This window comes from Paroedura picta, chromosome 13 (genome assembly GCF_049243985.1).
Source record: "Paroedura picta isolate Pp20150507F chromosome 13, Ppicta_v3.0, whole genome shotgun sequence".
Taxonomy (NCBI): Eukaryota; Metazoa; Chordata; class Lepidosauria; order Squamata; family Gekkonidae; genus Paroedura; species Paroedura picta.
The window spans coordinates 21,478,649-21,494,689 of NC_135381.1; the positions used below are offsets into that span (position 1 = coordinate 21,478,649).

The 16,041-nt window shown below is 44.4% G+C and overlaps 1 protein-coding gene across 8 annotated transcripts in view; it reads right to left on the reverse strand.

Moving 5' to 3' along the window:
* GPC3 (glypican 3) overlaps positions 1–16,041 on the reverse strand; it is a 131,710-nt gene that overhangs the window by 47,786 nt on the left and 67,883 nt on the right. For all 8 annotated transcript variants that reach the window (XR_013226247.1, XR_013226246.1, XM_077308278.1 and 5 more), the window contains exons 4-5: positions 4,854–4,987; positions 1,643–1,768 (exon numbers count right to left, since the gene is read on the reverse strand). Coding sequence is in view for 6 of the 8 variants with exons in the window: in XM_077308278.1 (XP_077164393.1) it covers positions 1,643–1,768; positions 4,854–4,987 (260 nt within the window). In the remaining 2 variants the exon portion in view is untranslated. The remainder of the gene's footprint in view (positions 1–1,642; positions 1,769–4,853; positions 4,988–16,041) is intronic.

The window sequence follows — 16,041 nt, forward strand, 5'->3', positions numbered from 1 at the left end:
GAAGTCTGTGGTGAGATGGGAATGACACTGCATGGAATCCAGATTCCTGTCACACTCCAAACACCAGTAAGCCTCACCTCAGCTTCTGTAGCTGAGCCAGTTTGGTGTAGTGGTTAGGAGTGCGGACTTCTAATCTGGCCTGCCGGGTTTGATTCTGCGCTCCCCCACATGCAGCCAGCTGGGTGACCTTGGACTTGCCATGGCACTGATAAAACTGTTCTGACCGAGCAGTGATATCAGGGCTCTCTCAGCCTCACCCTCCTCACAGGGTGTCTGTTGTGGGAAGAGGAAAGGGAAGGCGACTGTAAGCCGCTTTGAGACTCCTTCGGGTAGAAAAAAGTGGCACATAAGAAACAACTCTTCTTCTTCTCCTTCTCCTTCTTCTTGTTTGCTTATGATTTGTATATAAACCTCTCATATAATATGTTGGCAATAAGAAGAAAAATAAAAGCTGTTCCTCTCCAGAAGTAAAGCAGGAAGAGTTTATGAAGTCGCTACAGTCTTTTAAGCACTGAGGGACTAAAAGAGAAAGGCATTCTTTTAAGGTGGAATTTATGTTCATTTTTTTAAAACAATTTAAAAACAGTAGCACATTTTCACAATGTGTTAAAAAGTTTTATGGAGCGGACCATCTCTGTAATGTGATTGAGACGAGGTTTAAAATGAATATACTACCCTAAGCAGCTTATGAAAACTTTGTGAATCAGAACACGTAATAGGATTTTGAGATTTAACAGCCAGGAAAATGCCAATATTGTGTGATATCCTTCAATTAGCAAATAACTTCATAAGATCTGATTGCCTTTATATACAGATCTGGAAATTGCCTATGTGCCTCTCTGCATGTTGCTTCCTCACCAACATCTAACACACTGCACCCCCACAAGGGGTCATTTAAATATGCTCTTATTCTTCAGTGGAAGTTTCCTTAAAGATACTACTGTTTAACAAAGTTGCCTCAATTCTTTAGGACTCCTTGAACTAGATTCCCTAATCCAGGGGTAGTCAATCTGTGGTCATGTTCATGGACTACAATTCCCATGAGCCCCTGCCAGCAAATGATGGCAGGGGCTCGTGGGAATTGTAGTCCATGGACATCTGGAGGACCACAGGTTGACTACCCCTGCCCTAAACAAAAATCACATACAACAGTCAGGAGTCACGGTGGCATAATGGTTATAGCATTAGAATACATCAGAGTGGCCTGGTTTCAGGCCCCCACACTGCCACAGAAACAGGCATGGTAGCCTTGTTTGTTTGTTTGTTTATTACATTTATATACTGGCCTCCCCAGAGGCTCAGGGCGATTTACATGGAACATAGGAACAGGAACAATACAGAGAAGTCATTAATCATTAATCAAAGAACAAAGGAACAATTAATGGAAAACAGTAGAACAATAAATTCATAACTAAAACAACTGGTCAGATTCCTTGTTTATGTAATATATCTCTTCCTCATTATGACATAGATTGAACGTTTGTGTATTTTTGTGAGAATAATCTTGGATTGCTTCCCCCAGAAAAGCAACAAAGACTCCACTGACAACAACTTCCAGATGGATATATTTAAAAGGGAACAAAAGGAGGACAGAATATATTACTAGAAGTGGAAAAGGTGGAAGAAGAAAGAAATTTCTCACCTTTCTACGATTTCTTGACCGTTCCAGCAAAGGGTGTTGTTTTGCATCACAGAGCTGTGACTACAGATGTACCCTGGCAGGCTGCTATAAAAATTGCTGTGCATTCGTAGCTTCATGATGAGTTCCCTAAAACAAACCAGCAATGTTGACACAGTTGTAACCTCAGTTGCAAGCAGGGCTCAATCTACAACACAGAGCTTAGAGCTTTTGAGCTCTCAGGCACGCATCCAACCTTCCGTGGTTCTATTGGCATTTCCTGGCAGATTTCAAAGGATGCCAATTTAAAATATGGCTCTTCTTTGGCTTGGAATAAACAGGTGCTATGGTAAATCCATGACTGACATCCAAACACTGCACTGTAAAGCCTGTGTACTGCCACTAGGTGCTGCTACAATGCCATTTTATAATTGGCCAAAAGAGTCTAGGGACAAGATACTAGATCCCAAAGTAATATATAGCATTTGACCACCAGATGACCAATTTATAAAGGGTATCTGTTTTTTTCTGCTGCAGAAAATGCAAAAGAATATTATAACATATTGAAAGACAAAGGAACTCATTGCAGGTCTTATCACTAGCAATATCCCCTGTAACATGTGTATCTATTCCAGTGGCTGCCAAGTTATACAGACCTACAGGTCAACTCAACATGCATCAGTGTGCCAGCTCTCAACTAGCATGTACATTTATGTGTAAGAAGAAGAAGAGATGGTCTTATATGCTGCTTTTCTCTACCTGAAGGAGGCTCAAAACAGCTTACAGTCGCCTTCCCTTTCCTCTCCCCACAACAGACACCCTGTGGGGTGGGTGAGGCTGAGAGAGCCCTGATATCACTGCCCGGTCAGAACAGTTTTATCAGTGCCGTGGCGAGCCCAAGGTCACCCAGCTGGCTGCATGTGGGGGAGTGCAGAATCGGACCCAGCATGCCAGATTGGAAGTCTGCACTCCTAACCACTACACCAAACTGGCTCTCTACTGGTCAGGTTACTCTACTCTAGTAGAGTACCCTAAATAATTCACACTGGGTTTACATGATCTCTAGGAGATACCCCTCAATCCAGAAGAAGAAGAAGAAGATGCATTGGTTTTTATATGACACTTTTCTCTGCCAGGAGTCTTCAAAGCAGCTTGCAATCACCTTCCCATCCCTCTCCTCACAACATGCACCCTGTGAGGCAGGTGTGGTTGAGAGAGCTTCTGACAGGACTGCTCAGTCAGAACAGCTCTATCATTGCTGTGGTGAGCCCAAGGTTACCCAGTTGGCTGCATGTGGGGGAGTGGGGAATCAAACCCGGTTTGCCAGATTAGAAGTCGCTGCTTCAATAGGTGGGATTATGGCTTGGATCTGGCCTACAATTTCTGCAGTTTGCGCAAGCTCCTCACCTTCCTGCTATAATCTGAAATACCGACTGAAATGCTGCTCCAGAGTAAGTAAGGAGATTCCCAGGAATAGTTTTTAGGAAGAGGGGAATTGAAAGTCTCCCATGGTAGAAGGGAATCAGCAAAAACTGCTCCCTCCTCCTGCACACTGAAATTTTAGGTAAGAGCCGACCCTGTTTCCATCCTGACTATTTTAAACATATACGGCCTGCGCACTCTCTCAGTCAAATGTGGCTCTCAAGACCATCCTAGGAGGCTAAACAACACCTCACCAAGTGCCATCACTGCTCTCTCTTTCTCTGGCTGCTAGCCAAGCTGACTGATGTGCACTTTAGCAAAAGCTGGAAATGCCAGTGAGTGCAATTTCTCTCATCATGGCAACTGTTGAAATTATCCCACATTGACTGAAAGCAAAAGAACAATCCAGAACCTCATTGCAACATGCAAAATCTACGGTCCACCGAAATTCTTTTCCCTGTCTGCATTTCCTGTTATTTATTTTAACAGAGGGCTTCAGGCAGTAAATTTCCTCTAGTCTGAAGTAAACTATTATCAAGATTAGTTGGGAGCTGTAAAGTACCCCGTTGGGGGCAGACAAAACAAATACAGGCTGCTGTAATGCTACCAATGGGAGCTCTTTATACTCCCCTCCCTTAACCAAGTCATGCAGGTTTTTCTTATAATCAGGTTCTGGCAGCTTGCTCACATTGCCTATGCAATAAAACCCAGAGAAAATATTATACAATTCTACGTTTCATTCCCACCCTGCAGTGCAGATGAGGAGTAATGTATCGCAAACCATCAAACGTAAGACAGGAGTCATTTCACATCCCCAGTATAACAAAAAAGTGTTAGTTAGTTAACATTAGAGAAGTTTTGGGCCTTAACGAAAATGAGAATAACCATCACTGAAAAAAAACAGTAACAGAAGATCTAGATAGCCACTGTTCACCAATCAGAACCACCTTTGGGAACACTCAAAGAGTTTTGCTACATAAAACAGATGAAACTTCCTGATGATTTTTTCTGTATTGCTGGTTGAACAGGTTTGTAAACTGCATAATGCACAGTGAGAAAACTCTGCACATCATCACGTAGAATTCTTCACTCTCACACTTCTCGGGGGGGGGGGAGAGAAAGAATGAATTTTCACAGTGCTGGTTCTTACCTTTAAGATCCTAATGGCTTGAGCCAGGGTGCCTGAGATCCTCTTGTTAAGGATCTCTCAAACTCTGCTTTCTGTGGCCACACCTTCAGATGTATGGTGGGAGGCCACTAGTATTTTATTAATTTTTAATTTAATTTTACCCCGCCACTCTGCAAAAGGGCTCAGGGCAGGTTACAATAAAAATTAGATACAAAGTAACTGAATATAATACAATTTAAATCTAAAATTTAGTTGAAAAGCCTATGGCCACATCTTGTTAAAGGTAAAGGTAAAGGTAAAGGTATCCCCTGTGCAAGTACTGGATCATGTCTGACCCTTGGGGTGACGCCCTCTAGCGTTTTCATGGCAGACTCAATACGGGTTGGTTTGCCAGTGCCTTCCCCAGTCATTACCGTTTACCCCCCAGCAAGCTGGGTACTCATTTTACCGACCTTAGAAGGATGGAAGGCTGAGTCAACCTTGAGCTGGCTTCTGGGATCGAACTCCCAGCCCCACGGGCAGAGCTTTCAGACTGCATGTCTGCTGCCTTACCACTCTGCGCCACAAGAGGCTCTTATGGGATATAAAGGAAATAAATACAAACTTATTCTCAGGGTTTCTATACTGAAAAATGTCACAAACAGAATCCCGAGATGACAACTTGATGAGAGAAGGGACTCCCACCTCCTTCTGCTGGACAAGGTTTCTTCATGATCCACATGGGCAGCCCTTATTACTTTCTTGTTAACGAAAAGATCCTCTCGATACCAAGCTGACCTGTACTGTCTCTGCTGGGAATGACTGCACAGCTTTCCAATCTGAAAGAGATGGTACAAAAAGATTTAACTTCATGTCATATTTCCATTGCCCATATTATTTTAAACCAAGATACTTCAATTGCAGTTAAAATTACCAAAGATCAGATGATGAACTTTTTGCATCTGGTAAACATTTTATGTCTCTTTAGACTCAAGTGCAAGGTGGCGAAACTGTGGGTCACCAGATGTCCATGGACTACAGGATGATGCTGGCAGGGGCTCATGTTGTCCATGTGTAACCCATGTCGTTTTTGTTTCAATAATATCCATCAGTTTAGGATTTAGGCCTAGGGAGCCAAAGGTTACTGAGCATGAACAGTAAGTTAAGTTGCTCACATATTAGTTGCAAAAGCCCCACCTCTCACTCTGTCTGGCCCTGCAGCAGGAGAGAGAAGGCCCAGAACCTGAGGGAGGGAAACTGCAAATTCTTTTGCAGGCCCAACCCAGGGAGTGAACTTCTGAGCAGCAGCAGCAACAACAACTCAATTCCTGAAGTAGCAGATGAGAAGCAGCAGCCGTGCAATTCTGTACAAGTTTGGACTTTCTTTTTTCAGTGTTCATTAGGATTGGTTCTTTTCTGAGTGCCCTTTTGGAAAGACACTGAAAATTTTGTTCCATTAATGTTGCTATGCTCATAGCCATTGTGATTTTGTCCCTTGCTCCCCCCCCCCCGAAGGCCCCACCGCCCAACTTCGGGGCGAGCCAAGGGGACAGCCCAGCCCCAGTGCATCTGCAACCCAAAGCCTCCCCCTCCCACCTGCCTCCCGCCCAACTCCCTCCCAGAAGCCTCCCCCCACCCGCCTTGCGCCCGACTCTGGGGCTTCAGGGCAGGCTAAGGGACAGCCCCGCCACGTTCTTGACACGGCGGGGCTGCCCCTTTGCCTGGCCCGAAGCCTCCCCCCCAAGGGCCATACGGTAGGCTAGGCTGGGCGGCCGCCTACCTGGGGTGACGGTGGGCGGCCGCGTAATGGCAGCAGTGGGCCGAAGGCGGCCCAGGTTGGTGGGTGGGCGTGTCGGGAGGCGCTTCACCTCAAAAGGAGGTAAAATGGGTGTTTCCCCGGGGTTTCAAAATATTTGGAAACTACATCTCAAATAGTTCCCATTAAACTACAGTGCAACATACTCAGATGTCTACCCCACATGCAATAATTTATAATTAATTTAATACACATACATTCCAATCATTATAATTTACCAAGTCATGAAAAACAAGGTATAAAAAACAACTTCTCAAAAAATAAATAAAACACCCTGTGCAGCTACAACAAATGACCACTGTGGAGAAACAATGACAAGCATTTTGGCAATGAATAATTGGGAAGTATCAGAAAAAATTAGCAGTGACACTCGGGGGGGAGAATTATCCATGATAGTAAGCGCAAAAGAAAGCACATTACTGCTTTCATTTGTGAAACACGGGTCAATATAAATACCTGGCTATTTGTTGATGTGTGCATAATGTTATTCCAATAGTTAGCCAAATGACTGGCAGATTTCAGCTAATTACAACACTGCTTGGTTTGATTCCAGCATCATTAGGTTAATAGTGTAAGTATGCTTTCCCCTGCCCATTCTGTTATTGTTGGTATTTGTTGCATTCCAATATTTAGCACACACAAAAAAGGTCTTGAAACTGGTACCACGTGGACTGATAACTCCAAATATGTAACGTTTTTCATGTTGTTGTTGTTAGTTGCGAAGTCGTGTCCGACCCATTGTGACCCCATGGACAATGATCCTTCAGGCCTTCCTGTCCTTTACTATTCCCCAGAGTCCATTTAAGCTTGCACCGACTGCTTCAGTGACTCCATCCAGCCACCTCATTCTCTGTCGTCCCCTTCTTCTTTTGCCCTCAATCGCTCCCAGCATTAGGCTCTTCTCCAGGGAGTCCTTCCTTCTCAGGAGGTGGCCAAAGTATTTGAGTTTCATCTTCAGGATCTGGCCTTCTAAGGAGCAGGCAGGGCTGATCTCTAGGACTGACCGGTTTGTTCGCCTTGCAGTCCAAGGGACTCGCAAGAGTCTTCTCCAGCACCAGAGTTCCAAAGCCTCAATTCTTTGACGCTCAGCCTTCCTTATGGTCCAACTTACACAGCCATACATTGCAAATGGGAAGACCATAGCCTTGACTAGACGCACTTTTGTTGGCAGGGTGCTGTCTCTGCTTTTTAGGATGCTGTCTAGATTTGCCTTAGCTTTTCTCCCCAGGAGCAAGCGTCTTTTAATTTCTTTGCTGCAGTCCCCATCTGCAGTGATCTTGGAGCCCAGGAAAATTAAATCTGTCACTACCTCCATTTCTTTCCCATCTATTTTACAGGAATTGAGAGGGCCGGATGCCATGATCTTCGTTTTCTTGATGCTGAGTTTCAATCCAACTTTTCCACTCTCCTCCATTTTTTTCATTCATCCAGACAAAAATGTTCAAGCTCCAAAACTACCTTTGATTCTATTATTCTGCTCACTGCCTTGTTAAAATGGATTCAGTATGACTTTAGCTCTCAGCCAAGTCCACCATCTATGGCCTATTTTGAAGTACATGTCTCAGCACATGGACCCATAATACTAAGTATCTCAGGTGTGACATTAAGATGAATTTCATGTGTATGTGGGCTGCTGCTGCTGCTAGGAAGGGGATGAAGCCCCACAATCAATTCTAGATACATACATGCTACAAATTTACAACCTGAGTCCATCAACAGGGAAGGCCATCTGAGCTAGCCCTTGAAAAAGCTCCAAGTGACAGAGCTGGATGTAGGAGGTGCTGGTGCACAACCTCTCCTGTATTAATACTGCATGCGCTGTGCAGACCTGTCAAGATTCAGCAGTAAAATCACAGTGTGCCACTTGCTGCACTCAAAAGTCTGTTGGTTCACTCATTCATAGGAGGGGTTTTCTTGACAGATGCCAGCTGCCATTATGGAATTGTTTTTAAGTGCCTGGGTGAACAGACGGATTGTGTCTACTGCTCCCAATGAAGACGGTGGAAAACTGATGGTAAACCGAGGGGAGTCATCTCTATCCATCACAAGCCTCCACCTCCATCTTTTTCTAGGTCACTAACTCAATAGACAGACCCACCTATTGTTGACAGAAATAACTGTTCCGACCTATTTTGGAGTAATCCTAAGAAATCTGGCAGCCCTAGACTACTTTCCCAAAACTGTTTCATAGTCTGATGCATTAACTACTATACCACCATAGTTTGCATTTCAAATACCATGAGCATCTGGAGATAACCTGAGCCAAGATATTCCAGTTCCTTTCAGTTTTGTCCCTGGAATTCCCATGATAATCCTGAAGCTGGTAGCCCAATTTTGTCTTTCCTAGTTTTATTTTCTGATGAGCTATACCTGCCACAAATGACAAAAGTAGGATGAGGCTGAACAGAATCTAGATATTACACCATTTTCAAAGCCTCTCCTCAGTGGCTTTTCCTAAATAACATAAAACAATTAATATAAGTAAAAGACACATTCATAAACAGTACAATTATTCAAAATGTAAAAAAATTACTTGCGTTTTTCAAACATATTGAATGTTCCTACCTCTCTTGTTTGCTATTATCTTCTTCACAGATTTTTCAGAAGTTATTCTATGATTTTGCAAAATATCATATCTAGACACTGGCATTTTTCACAGTCAGAGTAGTTCAGCAGTGGAATAGGCTGCCTAAGGAGGTGGTGAGCTCCCCCTCACTGGCAGTCTTCAAGCAAAGGTTGGATACACACTTTTCTTGGATGCTTTAGGATGCTTTGGGCTGATCCTGCATTGAGCAGGGGGTTGGACTAGTTGGCCTGTATGGCCCCTTCCAACTCTATGATTCTATGATTCATTTGGTGGAGAACATTAAGGAATAAAAACTGGTCCCCTGTTGCATGGAGAAGAAAGCATAATATTGGTGAACCTGTTGGTTCCCGTACAAGTATTGATGCTATTTTGATCAGTAACTTGCCAAATTATTATATAAAATGTCCATGTGAACAGATTTCTGTTGGGATGTCTACATGACAGTTAAGGATAAGAATCCAGGAACACCAGTCCCAACTTCATAATGACATCAAGGATGCTCCACTGGGCAAGAACTTCGCATTAAAAAGCATCAGCCTGAAAACCTCCATTTTTTGGTATTGAATTAATTTACCAACCAACATATGAATTTTCAAATACAATTATTTCAGAGAGAATCTTTTTACATTTTTTTCTGTGGAATCAGTAAAACCAAAAGGCTTTGTGTGATTCGGGTCCCTTTAACATAGCCAGCAGCCAGATGCACCTGCTATTTACAGTTCTAATGATAAGAACAGATCCTTAATAGTGCCAATCTGGGAACTGAATGACAATTTTGGCAGTTCGAGCAGTTTCTCAGTGGAACAGGCTTCCTCGGGAGGTGGTGGGTTCTCCATCTTTGGAGATTTTTAAGCAGAGGCTGGATAGCCATCTGATGGAGAGGCTGATTCTGTGAAGGCAAAGGGGTGGCAGGTTACAGTGGATGAGCGATAGGGATGTGAGTGTCCTGCATAGTGCGGGGGGTTGGACTAGATGCCGCATGAGGTCCCTTCCAACTCTATGATTCTATGATTGTATAGTGATGCAGCCTAAATTTGAGATGGGGTTGCATGCAGAACAGGTTGCCAAGTTCCCCAAGTTCCTTGGAAAAAGCAACTGTAGGAACAATGAAAGGCAGCTCTAAGGTAGGCAGTTCCATTGTAAACTCAAGAGTGCAAGACAAAGATTTAGTGGCTCCCACTAACAAAACAGGAGAATAATCTCAAGGTCTTGTATAAGGGAAAGTGTCAACTGAACCCCAGACAGATGATAGTGTCATGCGGATAGATGGCAAGAAGCCACTATACAATGTACCATTTACTGATTTGATTTGCTCTTTTCTGTACCTTCACCTGCACCATTAAACATGGCCTACTCACAGTTTTCGCAGCAACTTGGTAGCTGAACCCTATCCCCACTCATAAAAATATGCCTCTCACATTTAAAGTTGCCATAAAAGTGACCCTCTAGTCCATTACTTGCATGCCACTACACAAAGTCATTTTAATTCACCCCCCATCCCTCTAAAGGAAATGTTTAAAACATACATTGAAATGATGGGGGTATAGAACATAAACTTTTTAAATAGTAGTAGCCGGGCCCATTTAACATTTCTACAGGTGCAATAAAATGCTAATATATGTTAATGTTTAGTCTGTGGTTAATGTTTTTGTCTTGTTAATTTCCCCAGGGCTTTTATTGCGGATTTAAATCTGCCATGCTTCACAATGGATTGCATTGCTTTCTTGCTAACTGCAAAGGCGCAGCAGCTCCAGAGCAAATACTGATTTTAAAAAAAGCGAACAAACATGGTGCTGGCCAGCCCCCCTCCTCCCAATTGCTTCCCAACACATTTTTATTGAGCACCCTTGCAATTATATGCATTTTGCCATGAAGGCAGAAGAGGGGAAAGGACACATCCGCTTCATCCTAGCTTGGGGGAGGGGGCGGGAAAGGGGTTAAAAATGAGAACATTAATTTCAAATCATTATTTTAGGAAGCTTGTAAAAGGCAAGTTTGCACAAGAGGTGGCAGTCTACAGGTGAGCAGGTATACAAGCAGCCCAGCAGGGAAAGGGAGTCAGAACCTCAGTGACCTAACTGCTCAAGCTAAGAAGACAGACCCAACGCAAAAGGGCAGGGGAGATCATCACCCAACTATATTTCGGTACCATCTCCTGGCCACCCGTATCAGTGCTTTTGCAGTGCAACAGTTGGAAGAGAAGCACCTTGCTCTTAGCCAACCCAGTGGCAACAGAGCTTCTACTCTTGCGCCTCCCTCCCAACCCCATATTGGGATTTAGGTGCCAAGGCAATGTCTCCCGAGTTGGTGCTGACAAAATATTTGGGCAATGCTATAGAGAGGACTGCAAGCTAAATATGAGCAGACACTGTGATGCAGTCTTGGGCTCTATCAACTGAGGCATCGCATCAAAATGTCATAGTCCCGCTGAATATCACATTGGTCCGACCACACCTGGAGTCCTGTGTGCAGTTCTAGAGGCCTCGCCTCAAAAAGGATGTAGACAAAACTGAGAGGGTGCATAAGAGAGGAACAACGATGAGGAAGCCCTATGAGGAAAGGCTGAGGGATTTGGGAATGTTCAGCCTGGAGAAGAGGAGGTTGAGAGGGGACAGGGTTGCGGCCTTTAAGTAAACCCATGAAACAGTCTTCAGGCTTCGAGAAACCCGAGAAGTGGCATGGTCATGCTGGATATGGTTGGGAAGCATAATTGTGTGCAGACCCACCTGGGGGTCCAACCCCTTCTAGGCCCACATTGGTCATTTTGGGAGAGGATGGGAGTCGACATATGGTCATGTCATATATATATATGGCTTGTCACAGCCCTGATAGTGCTGTTCTCACAGTGCAGTAATACCAGGGTTCGCTCAGCTCCACCTATCTCACAGGCTGTCTGTTATGGGGTGAGGAAAGGGAAGGCAATTGTAAGCCACTTTGGGACTAGAGAAAAAGTGGCATATAAAGACCTAAGGAAGTTCCCCTCCTCCAAGTAGCTGTTTCAATTCGACTGCATTGCATCAGTTACCATAAACGATTCTGCAATAAATGCTCCTGATAAAATGCCTTCCTCTTTCCAAGGCAGCAAATCCATCAGTATTATGAAAAGCAGTATTTTAAATTTAAATTGTTCTGACGTGACCTCAAGAGCCACAGCAAGGGGAGCTACACATCATGCCTCGGAGTCCAATCAATAATGTAACCGCCGTAATAATTTATTGCTTAGATGTGTAAAGTGCACCAAAGCGCAAATGCTTAGAACAACACAATTTGTCACTTCAATTCCATCAATTCTCACTTGACTTCAGAAACATGCCACTAACATACACAGGTCAGGAAGACCACACCTGTTACAGATGTCAAGGTAAGTTAAGCAGACTGTGAGTAATGCTGAACAAGGGATAGAAAAAAATGTATCTTCAAGTAAACCAAACCTGGCACTTTTGAACAGGTTCTCTATGCTTTTAAGGCTCCAAAACCCCATTCAATTCATAGTTTCACAAGGTTAACAGGGAAATAAAACCACTTGATGTGGTTGAATCTTTAGACTAATTTCACTTGATGTTGATGGAAGAGCAAAAGGTGTCCTAGGCCAGGGGTAGTCAACCTGTGGTCCTCCAGATGTCCATGGACTACAATTCCCATGGCTCATGGGAATTGTAGTCCATGGACATCTGGAGGACCCAGATGGCTCATGGGAATTGTAGTCCATGGACATCCGGAGGACCACAGGCTGACTACCCCTGGCCTAGGCCATTTCCTACTTCAGCAGATGCTAGAGAGGAACTACGACCTCTAAGACCAAGAAACGGGATGTTCAAGAAGAGATTTAATGTGGATGTGGCAGGGACCAGCTGTGAATGATGTGTGCATGCTTTTCACCTACTCAGAAGAGAAGGATCTAAATGCTGATTTAAACACAATATAAAGATTTATTTAAACACAATACTGACCTGGCAGAAAGCCTCTCCATCTCTCATCTCATTTTAACTGGACTGGGACTTATGCAAAGGAGCTATATGTTAAATGAGCCTCTTTATGAGGGCTACATTAAAGAAAAGTAGCTCAGCCTCCATCAGCACTAGGCCAAATTAAACCTAATTTTTTCCAGCATGGAGGTGCATCATAGGTGTCAGGGAATGAAACCTTCTATCACTGTGCCTTCAGGCATTCGTCTCCTGAAGCCTCCCTCACCTGTGGCAGTCGAGGAATATAGAAGAAGCCTAAGGAAAGCTCAAAGCTTTCTAACACCTTAAGAAGATCATTTTCAATACACTCTGAAGCAGCTTTCCAACAAGCCAGACTGCTCTGCTCCAACTGGCAGGAGCTCTCCAGGTTCCCCCCCCCCCCACCATACCTGCTACCTACAATTCTGTTGAAGGGAGACGGCCAGAGGTTGAAGTTAGGGCCCTCTGCATACCAAGTATGAGTCCTGCCATTTATATATCCACACATACCAATAAGGAGAGGAAAGCACCACTCAAAACACTGGCTGATACAGGATTCTTCTGGTGGCGCTTGCTTGAGATGTTCAAAAGCAATCTTTCTCTGTTCCCAATTCCCATTTCTTGATCTATACATTACCAGGAGCAATGTACGAGCCTGCACATGATTAGTTTAAAGGTGAAGCAGGAAAGGGTGCGCAGATCATTTCCAGCGTCTTCACAATGCCGGAGTAGGAAACGGGCATCTTGATGGCTACACGTACTGGATTGTTTCTTACAATCATTACTTGCATGCTGGTGGAGCCGGAATGCCCATACCGATATCGCTGGCTTATTTTTAAGTTTCAAAAGCCATTTTCCCACTTTACAAGGATGCATCTAAAATGATCAAGAAGGTTCATATCTTTGAAGAGAGTCTGAAGTACCAATCACCCTGCAAGCACCCCCAAACCAACTGTGGTGGAAATGGGAAGGACCACCAAGTCCCAGACTGCTTATGGAGACCTTATAGGGTTTTCAAGGCAAGAGATGAACAGCATTGGTTTGCCTTTGTCTGCTTTTGCATAGAGATCTCTAGACTTCCTTAATAGTTTCCCATTCAAGTACTACCCAAGAGCCAACCATGCTTAGCTTGAAGGTAAGATACTATCAGGTTAGCTTGGGCTGTTCAGGTCAGGGCAGACCCACTGTACTCGTACACAATAGCATGGTACACAGATGCTTGGTGGGAATGAACATCCATTTGGCCTAGTTAAGGCCGAGGAAACAAGAGAAAGTTCAGCACAGTTTCTGTGTGAGCAATTAGAGCACAGTTAATGAGGAAAGCTTGAGGTGCACAGGATCACGGGACAAACATTACTACGCTTGCCCTCCCACACAAATCATATTCTATTGTTCATTAGTGGCCTTCAGGCACTTTCATGGCAACAGAGTGCAGATGAAGAAGAGAATTAAAAAGGTTAAATGCACTACAGGAACAATCCATTAGGAGACTGTCCTTTAGGAAACATGTTCAGCAGCTTAAATGATGGATTGGGGCAGAATAGAGATGCAGAGTAGTAATATGCGGGGAGAAATGCTGGCATCATATGAAGTGCAGTCTCCTTTTAATGCCACCTGTGGTAACCCTACTAAGGACATCCAAGAAGGGCAGAGCAAGATGCAAGTCTGTGTGCATTAAGGATGGCTGCAGACCAGTCCAATTAAAAGAACTATCTATCTTAATGTAATCGTATTCTTTTGATCCTCCTTGAAGTCCTACTGCATTCCTCAGCATAGTAAGGGGATGAAATATAGAGCTCACAGCCCGCAGGCTAATTGCAGAGGCAATGGGGAAGTAAATGGCAAGCCACCCTGTTTTTCTTGCCAAGAAAATTCTACGGAAAGTGCACAAACTATGTTATGGAGTGGTAGGTCCCCCCAGGCCACAAGGTACTGAACAAGCCACTAGGGAAGGACGACAGCTCTCTGCCAGTAACCTGGGAATTTATGGACACCAAGCAGCTGATATAGTGGCGGGCCTGCTCTGAGGCCCGCAGGGAAGCCTGGGTCTCAGAGGGAAGGGGGCTGGCCGGGGGAGGCTTTCCTGCAGGCCTCGAAGCAGCCTTGCCATGTCCCTGCTTCAAGGCCCGCAGGGAAGCCGGTGTCTCGGCGGGGAGGGGGGCAGCCAGGGGAGGCTTCCCTGTGTGCCTTGGAGCAGACCCCCCCATGTCAGGGACGCGGCAGACCTGCTTCAAGGCCCGCAAGGAAGCTGGGGACTTGGCGGGGTGGGGCCGGGAGTGGGCCGGGGGTGCATGGAATGCCACCGCAGCCCCCCCCCCTTTCTATTCCCACTCTTATGAGCAGGCTTTGAAGCCTATTCTAGCTATAAGGCAAGTACTTTTCCTTTCAGCCTGCAGCTCTACTCTAAACTTGCAGTCTTCGCTTCTCTAATGGTGCCTTTGATCTTGGAGGGCTGGAAACAGGCAGCTGGTTCTCACCTGCTGGATCAGAGCTGAGGGGTGGAAGTGACTCTGTATAAGCTCTCATCTGTAAATCTTGACATGCATGCACCTCCTCCTCTTGGTTTTCAGCTTCTGCCATCTCTGGTCTGGCTATGTTGACCCCTTCCTCCTTTAAGTACCAGCGATGACAAGTCCTTAAAATTTTAACCCAAACTCATATAGGTCCATCACAAACAAGACATTAAATAATCCTTAAAGCTTTCAAACTATGTCCACAGACTGCTGTAAAAAAATCCCATCCAACCAAGAGGTTTTCCTAATACAATATTCAGTAATTAGCTATTCTATCTAAATTATTATAGTCCATCATTTTTGGGAAGAGAGCTAGAGTCTACTAAACTTGTTCACCGACAGCTTTAATAAGGCACTTATCATAAAGCTTGGAGTGGGAGAAAGGAAGCTACTAATAACCCAGCTTCTTAATTGTGCTTTGCTCCTTCCATGTCTCTCTATTAGCAACTTAATAGCAAGTGTACACATTTAAATAACAACTTGAGCTCAGCATATTGACAAAACCTAGCCATTTAATTACTGGACAGTAGAAGGTAATCAAAATTTCAAGAAACAAGAAACGACCTTGCTGGCTTCACTGCTTGTTTGGATTCACAGCTAAATAAAAATCTCCAGAATCATAGAATCATAAAATCATCATAGAATAATAGAGTTGGAAGGAGTCACATGGGTCATCTAGTCCAACCCCCTGCACTATGCAGGATGTTCACATCCTTTTCGCTCATCCACTGTAACCTGCCACCCCCTTGAGCCTTCGCAGTATCAGCCCCTTTGTCAAATGGGTATCCAGCCTCTGTTTAAAAATGCCCAAAGATGGAGAACCCACCACCTCCCAAGGAGTGACGTCCCTCGGCAAAAGACTACCCCCCCCCCGGCCTCAGTAAAATTGTCAAGCGTCCCAGTCCCCGGCGATAGAAAGGTTGGAGACCACTGAGCTACAGGATGGAAGGCCACAGGAACAAAATGAAATTTACTTTTCCCCCTCTGCTGCAGACATAAGCTATGAATGGAAGCAGGAAAGAGGCATTTTACT